Genomic DNA, 15371 nt, shown 5'->3' on the forward strand with positions numbered 1-15371 from the left:
CTAGAGGGAACGATCAAAGCGATGCAAATATGTGCACGTGTTTGTTCGTTCGATTGACTTGAAGCGTCAATGCGCACAAATCCCCCCCAAAAACGAACAAACATGTGAAAGCGATTCGAAAGCATAAGGAGCATCTGCTCTGCTCTCATGAATGTTACACAACGATCAACCTGCACAGTGCAAATAGCCAAAACCTGGATATTTTAGGCAATATTAAAATCCTGGCTGGGACGTGTCCCATATGAACGGCGCATATGGTCACCCTATTTCTGCCAGTTCAAACTTTGGGACTGGTGAATTGGTATGTGGTACGTATCCAGACCAGATGGTGGATCAGCACCTAGAAAGGACCTCTACTGCCCTGAAAGACAGCGGAGACCAGGACAACTAGAGCCCCAGATACAGATCCCCTGTAAAGACCTTGTCTCAGAGGAGCACCAGGACAAGACCACAGGAAACAGATGATTCTTCTGCACAATCTGACTTTGCTGCAGCCTGGAATTGAACTACTGGTTTCGTCTGGTCAGAGGAGAACTGGCCCCCCAACTGAGCCTGGTTTCTCCCAAGGTTTTTTTCTCCATTCTGTCACCGATGGAGTTTCGGTTCCTTGCCGCTGTCGCCTCTGGCTTGCTTAGTTGGGGTCACTTCATCTACAGCGATATCCTTGACTTGATTGCAAATTAAAACAGACACTATTTAAACTGAACAGAGATGACATCAATGAATTCAATGATGAACTGCCTTTAACTATCATTTTGCATTATTGAGACACTGTTTTCCAAATGAATGTTGTTCAGTGCTTTGGCGCAATGTATTTTGTTTAAAGCACTATATAAATAAAGGTGATTGATTGATTGATTGGTACATTAATTAATGAATTACCAAATCTCTACAGTTTCAATACAGTGCTGTATACAGTTTTACTATTAGCATCTTTACTTGTGTTTGTGACATATTTGCCTACAATTTCTTTCTCCTCAGATGTGTCCTGTGTGGCAGAAAACTTAGGCTTGGCTATAGATGATGGTTTTCAGAATCCACACCGCAAACATCGTACAGTTCAGCACAGCAAGGTAAAGAGTAATCCAAATCTGTTTTTATCTAATTCTTCAATTCCACAAATTCTGATGGCTTATTGTTTTGCTTGCATCGTGGGAAGCTCACAGATGTCCCCTCAACTAAAACGGATCAATAAACATGTTAAATAATGTTTCAATATCTAAAAATTTTCTGTGAGTGGTATAGGATAAAACTATTATGAAACATATGAGCATAATATAAAACAGTAGAAGCACATGAAAAAAATACCTGAAGAAGATACCAAAACAAATGTGTGCGTGTATGTACATCTTGAGCATCAGCTGCATTGTCAAAGCTTGTCTGCCAGTGTTCGTTATCACTTAGTAATTAGCCTCTTCATGGATCTTTGGCCTTCACACTGCTTGCTTATTACTGTCACCAGAACAAGAGATTGTATTTATGCTGAAGGCTATGTGTACAGACAATGCTTTAACACTGCACATGGGTTCTTCTTGAATCACTTCAGTTCATCCATTCATCTCATTTAGTCATACTCAAAACCCTTCATTTTTACAGTAAAAATCAATTCCATTCTTTACATGTGTAACTATAAGTCCTGAAACAAGTGTTTACTGGTTATTTTACACGTTACTCTGTTTTCATTGTGTTGGAGCTGTTAATATAACTAGTGCTAGTTAATATACCTTAGTTATTAACTTATTAAAAATATATATTTTTATTATATTAAACTGATTAATATAATAAATTCAGCAACACTACATCTATCACACATCAGCCCACCCCCCTCCCAAAGCCCCTGTAATTCACACCCTTCCAATTTTTTTTTTTTTCACAGAAAATCGTATCACCTCATATTTCTCTATTTTTAGTTTTAACAACTTAGTTGAGCTGCTGAAACACAAGTAGCTAACTAGACACTTTAGTTACAGGCAGGTGCACTGGTGTACCAAATAAAGAAGCGAAACATTTTTTGTGAATGTTTGTGAGCATGGATGTTTTGCTGTTTTCTTTATAGACAAGCGGTACAAAGTTGTATGTGCAATCCTGGTTTCCGAAGTCCCATGTGTTTGTTTATATTTTCATAAAAAGGATGGGTTGTTTGATTTAAAAGTGGAGTGTCCCATGAAGATATTTTAATCTCTGCTTGTTTCTTAAGCTGAACACATTAAACAAGATGTCTTTCATGCTGTGTTATCATGACAATGATGTAGTCGAAAACGGAAACATTTTTCCCTTGCAACAACAGTATCATGCACTCCGCCATTGTTGTGTATGTTTGTACACGCCTGCCTTTAAAATCACCACATACTGCTCATGTCTACAAACCTAACACGTACTACTCATGATCTCACAGTTTTCAAAGATACCCGTATTGGGTGTTTACACAAAAACAAAAACGTTGTCAACTTTTACTTTGGGGAAAAATAAATGAATAAGTTTCCCGTTTTTGGCTGAAAACGTTGTCGTTCAAATGGCCCCTTAATCTACAGTATAAAGATTTATTTTTCTTAATGTTGCAAGCCTGCTGCACTCTTGAGGTGCAAATGTATTAATTAAAGGCTCATGTTGATGTGCTGCAATGCTCATTGCGTATTGCCTTGCTACACCAGAATAAATAACACTGAAAAATGTATGTTAAAAGATGTTCATAAAATGTTTTCGCTTTAGTTTTCCAGATGGTGAGTCCAAATTCATGTGGACAGTGGCTCCTCTGAGTGAATTTTTGCTCTAGTGGAAGACAGTTCTGCATGTTATGTTGTGATTTTTATATATTACGCATTGTAGGATGTCTTACTGAGTTTGTTAATGCAGTCTCCTCTTTTGCAAAGCTTTTTTGCTTGTGACTGTAAGAAACGTCAGTTATCATTCTATAACTGATCTTCTGAGGAGGTGGATTAGACGAGGAGAGGGATATTTTTTTATTGTTTGCAGATGAACAACAGATGAGTCCCTATGCACATAGCAGTTTACAATACTCCTGTATCTGGGTCTGTTTGCACCTTTATGAATTGCTGAGAGCTGTGAAGAGAGCTGTGTGAACTGTTATCAGAGTCCATAGGAAACACATTTCTTTCCTCACTTTGTAATTACTTGTATTAAGTTTCTGTAAATTGATTTTATCGTGATATGGCTGCTGTCACAGGCCCTAGATCAGTACCTCCATTAGGGCTGAAGAGAGTGTAGTTTATATTATTGAAATAATGTGTCAGTATAGCTGTAAACTGTAGTGTGGTATATAATGTGCTGTTGCAGGCAGCGTGTGGCTGTGTTTCTGTTGTCATAATTTGGAGGTTTGGTAATATTTTAGTATATGGACCAATTTTCACTATTAACTAGTTGCAAGCCTATTAACACATTGGCACATATTCTGTATGACCTTATTTCTACCCAATACCCAAAACTAACTACCTTACTTACTATTAATAATCAGCAAATTAGGAGTTTATTCAGGCAAAAGTCATAGTTAAGTTAGGTTTGTTAATAGCAAAAATTGGACCTTAAAATAAGGTGGGTATGGAACTACACACCAAACTCTGTACAGACTCTTAACTGGCATCCAAGACAGAAACAATCCACTTAAAAACAAACCCCCCCCCCCACCCCCCAATTATTTGTTGCACCTGTTTCCTAAGTTCTTGTACTTTTTCTTCATCTGTCATAAAGAAACAGATCAAGAAATGAACCTTATTTATGGGCAAACGGGCTGTAGTATCTGGGAAGGGTCTTTAATATCAAACTGTCAACTAGCTCAGCTTTTAAGTTTATTTCATTAGCAGAAGAATTTGACAAGATATGCTTGAAGTTGGAAAGTCTCGATCATTCTTAAAATACATCTTTGGCTGCAAAAGCCATTTTGGGAGCTACCCCATAATTTGCAACTATACCATGTTCACCATTGAACTAGGGGGATGGGAATGACTAAGCCAGTCAGTCAGCATATGGCTGTGAGCTGACTAATAATCTGGGCTTATTTAACAGTCCTGTACACAGCTAGAGATTGGGAAAAGATCCGTAGAAGAAAAACAACTAACACTAAGATCACTGCCCATGGGACGAGGCTCACTCCAATGGCAGAGCAGACCAAACGGGATGCCAAGCCATGCATCTACCTCAGCTCGCTCATTGAGCTCTGCCTCTGTGAGCACTCGCCGGTCGAGGTTCTCTGTTCCTTCCTTGCCATGTGCTGGTTCTGCCCAGACTGTGTCAAGGAAGGCAAGGATATCTTCTTTAACTCCGCTCTTCTCACGCTACATCGGCTGCTCCAGAACAAGCTGGCCCGACTGCTGGAGGATATTGCTGCCTGCATGGCCTGCCAGAATGGTGCAGAAGGATCGGTTTACATGGTACCTAAAGCTCTTATATTTATACAAGGGGGGGGGATTGACTCCCAATCAGTTTTTACCAAATAATTTCGGCTTGTTAATTGCATTGGTGTTGATATCAGCGGAATTGACATTGCTTAATTAAACATTGAGTTAACATCACTTTCTTGTTTTCGCTGTAATCGGGCACATTATTTTGACAGATTGGGTTTCAATATTAAAACTTGCTTGAAAGTGGTTGATGATGAAGAAGAATAGATTAAAATGTGCACTAGAGCATATAACTGCAAGTGCTGTTTGGATTGCCTGGCTATCCACGTCAATTTATGTGTGAGTGTCTTTATTTATCGGGCTTTAAAAAGAAGATGGCTACATGGCACAATTGCTGTATCCTAAGGGATGAATCACAGCCTGTCAAAGCTCTGCTACAGCATGACAGGACATTTTCCTTTGAGCAATGGCCAGTGCTTTCTCCAGGGTCTTTACATCCTCTTGGCTTGCCATACGTTTTTATTTTATGATGTTGTATGGGCAGCACTCTATGCAAGATCTAGTTAGTCTGAGTTTCCGGGAATTAACACAATAAAACCAGTATGTCAGGATTGAAGTGCTGCAAGAGTTACTCGCTGTTTGTTGGTGGTGACTTGTTGAAGAGGGGAGTTTGCATTAGTTTAACACCTTGCCCACAGAATATGCCAAATGAGCATAATCCTTCTCTTGGCAGACGTACAAAACCAATAATCCTTCTGCCTCCCACAGTCCCTCTCCAGTGACCTTAGAGAAGTCGCCACGGTTTGTTCTTTGTCATGGTTTCATTCAGCTATTAAAGTGCCAAATCTGTGATTGTAGTCGTAGGATTTTCTTTAGTTACATGGACTCTTTTTTTTTTCTTTTTTTTGTGTGCACGTTGCTTTGGGTGATGTTGGTTTAATGAGTCTAATAGTATGTTTTGCAGCTGTAAACATGCTTTAGTGCAGAACTAGCCTTTAAGCAGGGTACATTAACAGTCAGTAAGTGCTATATGTGAATAAAAGTGTTCAAATTATGCTTCTTAAACAATACAAAGTCCTTGAATATGCAAAGCAATATAAATTATGCAAATCGTTGGTCCCAATCCAAGATAATTTTATTGTCCAATGTAATCTCATATGTATTTTATGCAAAGTGTGGTTCTTAATTTACATTTACGATGACGCTGAAACATAGTTTTTTGTTGTAATGACAGCATCTTAAAAGTCAAAAAAAATTCACAGACAAAAAAAAAAAATTCTAATGAATATTGAACTGTGGCATTGACATTTTGATGATATTGTATATAGTTATGATATCAATCACATTGTTATTATTCGCATTTATTGCATGAAGTTTAAGCCTTTACTTAATGACATATTTTCCTTTTTTTTTTTTTTATCTATGCGACTTCTGCTGCAAACTTGTTTCAGATTACTAAATGTTAAAGAAGACTACACTTTAAAACCTTTCTATAATTCTATAATTATTTAACCATTACTTATGTAATCTTTATTGTGTTTACCATTCTGTTACAATAGAGCTATACAATACAGCAATACATTTTTTTTCAGTCCAAATTGTTTCAGCATCAGTCAAAATGAACTGAAATGCATGCTCTGTACCAGTAAATATAACGTACAGATACCGACATGTAAATAATCAGTCCATGCTGTATTGTTTCACACCGTATCCCACTTTGCACTTTTAGGGGGGAAGAGAGTAGTCGGAAAATTGACTGTGGAAACAGAGCAGGGTAGAGATGACTATGTCTTGCTATTCCTTGGTATTCTAAAGCAATTACACTGGTAGTAAAAGGTCAGAAGAGCACATTTTATCTTCTAAATGAGCAAGACATGAATCTTTTTGGTGTTGCAGGGGAAAGTGAAACTGAATTACCAGTGTGTACGTGTTACTAATAAATTTGACTTGTCATGTCTAGCATTGCCTTGCCCAACAAGCCCAAGATATGTTACAAGATAAAGACCTGTACCCACTAAATGATGAAATCTTGTACAAACACACTGTATGACTAGTAACGTCTGAACAAATGACTTATTGCATTAAAATATATTTTTGTCATTTACTGAAAAATTATTGAATAATTTTCACTCAGAAATTAAATATTATTAAATATCGGATATTAAATTTCAGTAGTAAATATTATAAAGAAATGGAAAATAACAATGAATCAAGCGTGGGATTCTGAAGTAGAAACACTGAAATAATAATTTCTTGTGTAACACACTCCAGTAATCGCAAAATCATTTTTATAGTGTATCAAGTTATCTGGATTACAATGCTTTTCTCCTTTATCAGAGTAAAGGATGTGCATATAAGGAATGATATAAACTTTTTATAAATAAATTGCTTGCAATTGTTTTTTAACAAACTAACAGAAAACCCTATGATCTAAAGGTCTGACTGGCTAGTGTGTATTTGGTGCATGTTTAATGTGTTGTTCAGATCCTAGCCAGCTTTACTGTTACGCTCTGAGAGGCATCTCTGATCTCAGACTGGTTTATTTTGTCTCCTGCGCAGAACCAGACATCAGATGTAATGATGTTTACTTAAATATGTTTTCACATTAATACTTCTAAGAATAGGATGTTTCCCTGAGAGCTGTGTGGTAGCCCAGAGCAAAGAACCGAGGAGAGTTCAGGCTGGATGATTTCAGACTATTTTGAGACTTTTTGAAAAGCTGATCTATTTTTAAAAAATCTAATAAAATCATTGTCTTTTTCCTTCTCCTCTCTGATGGCGTACTTCTCTTTACAGTGGTGTGGTAATGTCAGTCTTAGTGTTCACAGCCATCCAGAAACGTTTCCATTGTGTTGACGTTATTGAAAGGTTAGGCTACTGGTAGTGTTTACGAACTGTCTGAGCACTTTGTTATGCTCTCTGGAAACTGCAGCGGGGTCATGCGAGCCAGCAATTGATATGCAGATTTCAGTGGGCAGCAGCAGTTTCAGTCTAGCGTCCATGTCCAAAAAACCTGCTAGTGACCGATTTTTAGATCCTGTCTGAAAGCCCTGAGCTTTAAAAAGATACTGTAATGGGCCTTACATCAAGGATTTTGAAAATGCTTGATTGTTGACTTAAGAAGAAGGAGACATAAGTTAAAGTGGAGCGAGAGTGTGAGTGTGACAAAACCAGAACTGAAGAATAACTCCACAAACATGCCAGCTTTCAGAGTGGGCAAGATTAGAAGGAAGGGCTGTTCTCTGGCCAGAAGGACCAAGTTCCATTCCATAGCTGCCTGGAGGATACTTTATAGGCTGCTTTTCACGGTGAGTGTATTTATGGACTGAGACAAAGCATCTCGTTGGTGTCTCTAGTGACCACCACTTGATTGCATTTCATTTGGAGCAGAGTAGTCTTCACAGTAAGTACTGATACTGACATTTGAGAGGATCAACAAGAAAAAATACTGATCCCCATTAATTATTAACAGGGTTATTTTATTAAGGGTTAATTGTATGAATTATTGTTTGTTAAGCAAGAAAATGTTAATAAATCAAATAAAAAAGGAAAAAAGAACTGAAGTCATTTGTAAAGTCTGATCAAATAGAGATGGAGCCTATCTAATGTTAATAATTGCTTAGTACCTTAACACATAAATAAGCAATACATCCTATAATGCTTTTCAATTTCTGTGGTATCACAGTTTGTTTATTTGAAATATTTGCATTATTTATGCATTTTTAAAATGTGGCTTAAAAATCCCCTCAAATACATTAATTAGTATGGTGAAAAGGACATTTTGTGTAGCATTTGTTACCACTAACTATTTTCTTGCAATTATTATATGTATCATAAAATATCACTTTCTTTTCGGACCTGTTGATTATACATGAATTTAAAAGTGTAATATCAAAGAAGTGGTCATCTAGTATTTAGGAGTTACTCGAGAAAATCTTCCTAAATACCGGTCAAGTGGAAAAGCCAGCTCTGGATCTGTTTTAAATTATTTGAAGCGTCAGAGTTGTCGCCATCTCTGAAAAGCCAGTCCAATGTAAACGTGTTTTATTATGGGCTCTGTCACTTTTCCTTTACTCTTCTCTGAACAAGTTTTCTTTATTTAATCAATGGGCGTTTCCTTTAGATGATTGCCTTTTTGAGTGAGCCATTGTGTTAATGATGTTGCTTATTAGATATGGCTACAAGCTGTCAGGACTATTAACACACTTCCCACCACTGCACTCACTCTAATTGTCAAACCGTATTATTTTTGCTTGCAGACATGAAATAACCACATAAAGATGACATTTTCCAAGAAATATGACCTCTCAACACAAATTATGAATCGCTTTGATAAGTGTTGTGAATCATGGGAAAGGTTAGAGGTTTACTGCTCAATAATTGATTTTTGTTCATTTTATTTTAAATCTAAAAATATGCTGTAGTTCACCTTTGACCAAGTTGAATGCTCACTAAAGACCAGCTGACTCTGGAGTTTATTATTATTCTTTTTTAGACATGCTTTAAAATGGTGAGTGGGTTAATACTTTGTAAATAGTTAATCCAATTCCACCAGTTTGACCTGTTCGGGCACACGTGAGGGCCATTTACAAACATCACAAGCGGCCATTGACAGGGTAAAGAGTCAATCAGTTCAGCAGAGGCACCTGCCTCCTCTCACATGACATGCCGCCTGCATTTTGTAGTTATGCCCTTTACATTCATGGCATGCTTTAGTGTAATAAGAATACAGTGAAACCAAGGGCTGTCAGTGAAGAGCTGCATGTCTCTGAAACATTATCCGCTGTGACCCGGTTTACATTTATTTCAGAAAAGCGCTTATTCCAGGGTTGTTGCAAAAAGCAGCGCTCCGAAACATCATGTAAACACTTATATTCCTTATGCTTATGCTTTTGAAGGGATTAAGAGAAAGCATTTTAAAACGACTATATGTTTCCACTGGAAAATGTAGTTTACATGTCATTTAAACAGAAGTGGTATTCTTGCAGATTTTTTTTGAGTGTGCATGTGTGTTGAGAAGACAGGACTTTGTGGCATTTTTTTTTTTTGCTTTCAAACCATTTAATGAGTGGATAGTAATTAATTTTCAAGATGCAGTGGACCCCACTTACATCTATATTTAGTGTTGTCGATCACATTCAGATCACTTAAAACAGATGTTAATAAGGTGTAAGTGGGTCCAATGTGTCATTCGGATCTCAAACTTGCGCTGCCAAGCAGTTTTGCTCCTCCACAAACAGTGAGCTGTGAACATTTTCTGTCAGGGAGGATGGATTGTCAGACTGAAGCTTTTTGACAGCTGGTATCGCAGCATTGAAGGAGCTGTCATCTAGGGACTTGAGAGAAAGAAATCGAGAACTGAAGCGTTCAACTCTTATTTCTCGTGTTACTGTCTTTTTCACCTCCACATGGTCCCTTTATCATTGTTAATTAGAATTTGGGTCACCCAGCATGCAAACAAAAACATTTCATGGAGTACCATTCTGTCATACACACTGTATTGGCCTGTTTACTGTTATGATTCTCACAGTGACTTGGCATGAACTTATACAGCCATTTCACACTCCGTGTAAATGTATGTGTGTAGTGAGAAAAGCCATCATTTTCAGGTGCTTTCGTGAGGTTAACAGGAACCTGTATGGAGTCTTCAAAACCTGCAGTGCTCCTCTTAACCTCCTGACACGTGCACTAGCCACAATTACTGTTATCTGTCTGTGCCAGGCTGGGGTTTCTCACCGACTCTAAGGTGCTCGATTAATGTGTCCACATGATGTCTCCTGCCTCCCTCTGCCTCTTATCTATGTGTTTGGGAGTTTATTTTTATTATAGCCTATTATAGCTATTTTTATTATAGCCTTTGGGGAAGTCGTGGCCTAATGGTTAGAGGGTTGGACTCCCAATCGAAGAGTTGTGGGTTCTAGTCTCAGGCCGGACGGAATTGTGGGTGGGGGGGGAGTGCATGAACAGCTCTCTCTCCACCTTCAATACCACGACTTAGGTGCCCTTGAGCAAGGCATCGAACCCCCAACTGCTCCCCGGGCGCCGCAGCATAAATGGCTGCCCACTGCTCCGGGTGTGTGCTCACAGTGTGTGTGTGTGTTCACTGCTCTGTGTGTGTGCATTTCGGATGGGTTAAATGCAGAGCACAAATTCTGAGTATGGGCCACCATACTTAGCTGAATGTCACTTCACTTTCACTTTCAAATCTAGGATGTTTGAGACTATAACACATTAAAGTGTTGGGGAGAGTCATGTAACTCTTCCCTTTTTTCTTTTATCCTGTCACAATTTATAGGCTTCTTTCTTCTGTGGAAAACAAATGAATATATTTAGAAAAATGTCGTCTTTACTATATCAGTGTATTTAATTATTTTTTTCGTCCGTATAACGAAAGTCAGTGGGCTCCAGTGTTCATTTGGATTCATTAGACCCCACTGACTTTCAAAACATTATCCTTTGTGTTCCACTGAAGAAATTCATACGTTAGGATGATTGAGTGACAAGAAAGTAATAAGTCCTCAGTATATTTGAATGTAGTATATTTGAATGGAAGCCTTTCAATGGGGTAAGCAGGTGTTTCTTGTCAACAGTTCAGAAGACGTGAAATAAAGTGGGCGGAGCTATAATAAAACGTCCCTCACACGGGGTCGTTAAAGGCCCGCTGTAGCAAATCAATGCGTTTTTGTAAGATAAATATTAACATTCCTAATTAACACTTTTTTTTCTCACTTCTGCTGACTGTTGGCAACTGGAAGATGTTCAGGTGGATTTCGTAGTGCATCAGCGCTGCGTGGTTAGTGACGAGTGCGGAAAGAGAACAAAACAAAACACTGGTCACAATATAAAGAAAAACGACGAAGGATTTCAAAAGCCAAGAGGAGACTGGTTTTCCTTTACTAAAGTAAGGGGGAAAAAAGTGTTTATTACATTGTAAATCTGGATATTTATCTTACAAAAACGTATGGATTCGCTACAGCAGGCCTTTATTCATCTGCCAGAGCGGTGTGAGGGATGTTTTATTACAAATGCGTGCACTTTATTTCACGTCTTCTGAACTGTTGACAACAAACACCCGCTTACCCCATTGAAAAGCTTGGAAGAGCAAGGACAATTTTTAATGTAACTCGGACTGGATTATTCTGAAAGAAGAAAGTCACAAACACAGAGGATGCTTCGAGGGTGAGTAGAAGATGGATGAATTTTCATTCTCGGGTTAACTAACCCTTTAATACAGCCAAGCTCCCAATGATGTGTTCTCATTTACACATGAACATGTTAAGCAGCTGTCACTTTTAAACTATTAAGAAGCTGCTGTGCTACACTTCTAAAATATTCAGCTTTACAGCTGTCATCATCTGACAAACTTAACATACATACAAGTTAAAGACATTTACTGTACTGTGATATCGGCTGTATTTACATGTAAAATGATCAAGTAGCAGTAGGATTTTCTATTTATTCTTTATTAACCCACTACTCCTCTCTGCCACTCACTGAGCAGAGCAGATGTAGAACGCTGTGACTGTTCCAGGAAGGCAAAACCTTGACACTTGGAAAGTAGCTATGGTTAAAAAAAAAAAAAAAATGCTGAATTTGTCACTAGTTGTCTGAAAAGTTGCTTAAGCCGAAAGTATACCCCGACTCCATGCATCTGATTGGCCATTGTGTCCACATGCACAACAAACATGTCTGTGATTGGCTCCAATGCTCAATGCTGTAAAAACATGTTTGACACTGTTCACAGAATAGTGTCACACAAATACAGGAGCGTTTGAAAGCAACCGTCTATGCTTGTGCACTTACAGTTCATGCTAATTACACACTGCATATTTAATGCAACCTTCACGCTGAGGCATGTTTATTTTTCAGTGCAGTGTTTTTGAGGCTCCTTAAGCTCTGTTTAACTAATGTGCGAGAAGATGTCCTGGGAGCCCCAGTGTTTGCTTTGGGTGGTCTAATATAGCTAAGCTTTCTGTCAGAAGATTGCGGCTGAGCTTACCTATTCCTCTTGCTCTCTCTCTCCCGGCACAGTAAACTGACTCTGAAGCTACTGAAGCACATGGTCTCTGGAGTGGCCGTGCTGTAATTAGTAAACCGAACTGCAGAAGCAATCTGCTTGTTCCTTGTGAGATCCCATTTTCTCTTGCTGCTCTTCTGGCTGAGTCACAGACTCATTTCACAAAAACACTCTTTGCATTGTAATGTGTTCTCTGTCTCTGGTGGTTTTAGGGTCTTTGGTTAATAGGATGCAAGTGAACATACATGTAAGGAAAAGGTAGAAGTGCTGAGTTTATATATTTTTGCAGCAGCGGGGTGTATGTGCTCTGTTCAATATGAAGTCTGGCTGGTTTAAAGCCAGTAAAGGGCTTTGGTGTTGTTTTTGTCCCCTGTGGTCACAGATCTGTCCCTGTCAGCTGTTTCACTTGTTCACAGCTCTCTGAAAGCTGAAACCGAGATGCTGCAGCCTTTATTTTGAGACTTTCACTGTAAGCAATATCGCTGTTTGTATTGATGTACCACCTTAATAAGAATTTGGCTGGGATCCTCACCACTGTAAGTGCTGACAGAGCTGGACACAAGATGAAACCTTTCAAGTCATCAGTGTCTTATTGTTTGGAAACCGATCGCAATGTTTTAAAATATGTGATGCAGCTATGTCTGTAGTGTGTAGATCCAGCATAAATTATGTAACACTTGCATACATCATATGTGGACCATTTCTCTACAACAGCTAGAAAAAGCTTTCAAATACTTGTTTTCCCTTATGAAACAAAAATATATTGCAGTATATTGGAAAATATCTTATAATATATTAGGCATATATTCTTATATTTATTTTTTTCCAATATATTGCAATAATATATCATCAATATATTATTAAATGTATTCAAATATATAAAGTATTAGAAAATAAAAAGGGAAAATAATATATTACAATATATCACAATATATTACAGAAATTGGTTAAATATATTTTCTTAAATATATTGGTATATATTTTCCTTTCGTAAGGGTTCATAAAATGTACTAACAGGAAGAATAAAGAACTTTTTTTTTTTTTTTGTAGATGCACTATATATACATATACATACATATATATGTGTGTGTGTGTGTGTGTGTGTGTGTGTGTGTGTGTGTGTGTGTGTGTGTGTGTGTGAATGTATATTTATTAACATTTTATTGATATGATTTTTACTTTGCACTATTACATTAGCATGCAACTAAGAGCAGTACTGGTGCAAAATGTGACCTTTACATAATCCGTTTTATTCATCCTATAATGACATAAAATGCTATAACTTTTTTTTCTATGTACATTCTCTATTGTTTTCCTAAACCTTTGATTGATTACTTGACATTATTTTAAATGTGTCTCCTGCAGAGTGTGGATACAGTGTGTTCGCTGTACCACTCCTTCCAGGAGGGCTCTGGAGGTCTGATGGAGGTCCAGGAGCAAACGGGGCCAGAGGCTGCAACGCTCAGGCCCTGTCCACGTCACATGTCTGCCACAGAGAGACTATGCAAGGTCATCCAGGAATTAGTGGACACAGAGAAATCCTATGTAAAGGTGAGAACTGACTCTGTAATCCCCTATTAACATAGTTCGACAGAAATGAGGTCTCACATGAGTAGATCCATGCAGTCATCTGTATGATACTCTGACTTCAGTAATACCGAACCGTTTCACCTATTTATTCAGCTCTGTGTTAATATGGAAGTCACATCAGTTCAGTTCTCAACCTCGGTTTAATGAAAGACCTATGAGGTGAAAATGGCTGTTTTGACAGAACACATTTGATGGATAGCTGGAAGAGTCTTCATTGAGTCCTGAAGGACCGCCTATTAATTAACTCCTCTAGCTGCCTAATAGAAATGCCTCCCCTCTCATCTGTTTTCTGAATAATCCTGAGGCTTGCATATGATCGCTTATGTGATGTCAGTTTTACCCTGCTGATATTCACGGTGAACCTTTAGATGGCATTAAAACTCTGCAGTAATGGTTATGTGCTCTCCGTGGTTAATAGGTATCAGGGAGGTGTGTGATTATTCCAGCACTCTGTGATTTGTGGGAGGGGGAACAGTGCCATCCCAGAGTCCTGTGCCGGAGCCATTTGTCTGTGATATGCTGCATCGGCAATGGCAGACTGCTATAAATCAGCCTCATGAGAATATTCAGGTTGATGCACAGACAGGCTAGCGATGCCATAACATGGCTACAGCACAAAGTGCAGGTCTGGCAGCTACAGGGGAGCGGCTTTGATTTTGAATGAATTTTCAGTTTTGACTGTTTGGGTGATGCAAAATCATTGAAACCGAAACAGTTAAAGTGACATTCCAGACCTTCTCTGATGGTGCATTTAGACTCTGTCAGTGCCTATTTCATGCCCACAAGGTTAAGCTACAACAGGTAAACATGGCAGCTGTGTGAGTATTAGCTAGACCGACAATATAGATTTCTCAGCTTTAATTTCGGTAAAAAATTAGGGTCTTAGGTAGGGTTTGAAGTCATTGCAAAAATTTAGCAGTAACAACTTAATACTTGAAGGAGAGTGTAGGGTTGCAAATCCACCTTTTACATGTACATTGTACCACGTGACATTGTTTCATTTTTCATAAGTACTGTATGAGGATGATCCATAATTGGTCCAGTTCTGGCGAGAAACTTCAGTATGATTTTGCAAGCGAAGGCATCTTTACATTGCTGGATTAAAATGATGTCTAAAGAATGTCAGTCACTGTGCACAAGAATAAATCAATGTTTGAGTTTGATACACTAACTCTCTCTTTCAAAAACTAGTGAGCTGCATCTGTGGAAAGCATTAAGGCTTCAAAAACATGCTCCTAACACAAAGACTGCACCAAAAGGTTCTAAGGCAGCATTGCATGCATTTTCACAAAGAAGACATAAACATGCATTGTGTTGAGCTCAGTAAAAAATCAAGTCAAGCCTGAGAATGAACTGGAGGAAGTAATGTTGATTTCTGAATAGAATTTAGTTTGGATATACGTTTTAAT

The 15371-nt window shown here is 38.2% G+C and overlaps 1 protein-coding gene across 4 annotated transcripts in view; it reads left to right on the plus strand.

The window, feature by feature from the left end:
- Nucleotides 1-15371, plus strand: part of tiam2a (TIAM Rac1 associated GEF 2a) — an 86439-nt gene that overhangs the window by 64419 nt on the left and 6649 nt on the right. For all 4 annotated transcript variants that reach the window (XM_026285321.1, XM_026285322.1, XM_026285323.1 and 1 more), the window contains 2 exons: nucleotides 982-1073; nucleotides 13738-13923. In XM_026285321.1, the coding sequence (XP_026141106.1) occupies nucleotides 982-1073; nucleotides 13738-13923 (278 nt within the window). The remainder of the gene's footprint in view (nucleotides 1-981; nucleotides 1074-13737; nucleotides 13924-15371) is intronic.

The sequence above is a fragment of the Carassius auratus genome, chromosome 17 (genome assembly GCF_003368295.1).
Source record: "Carassius auratus strain Wakin chromosome 17, ASM336829v1, whole genome shotgun sequence".
Taxonomy (NCBI): Eukaryota; Metazoa; Chordata; class Actinopteri; order Cypriniformes; family Cyprinidae; genus Carassius; species Carassius auratus.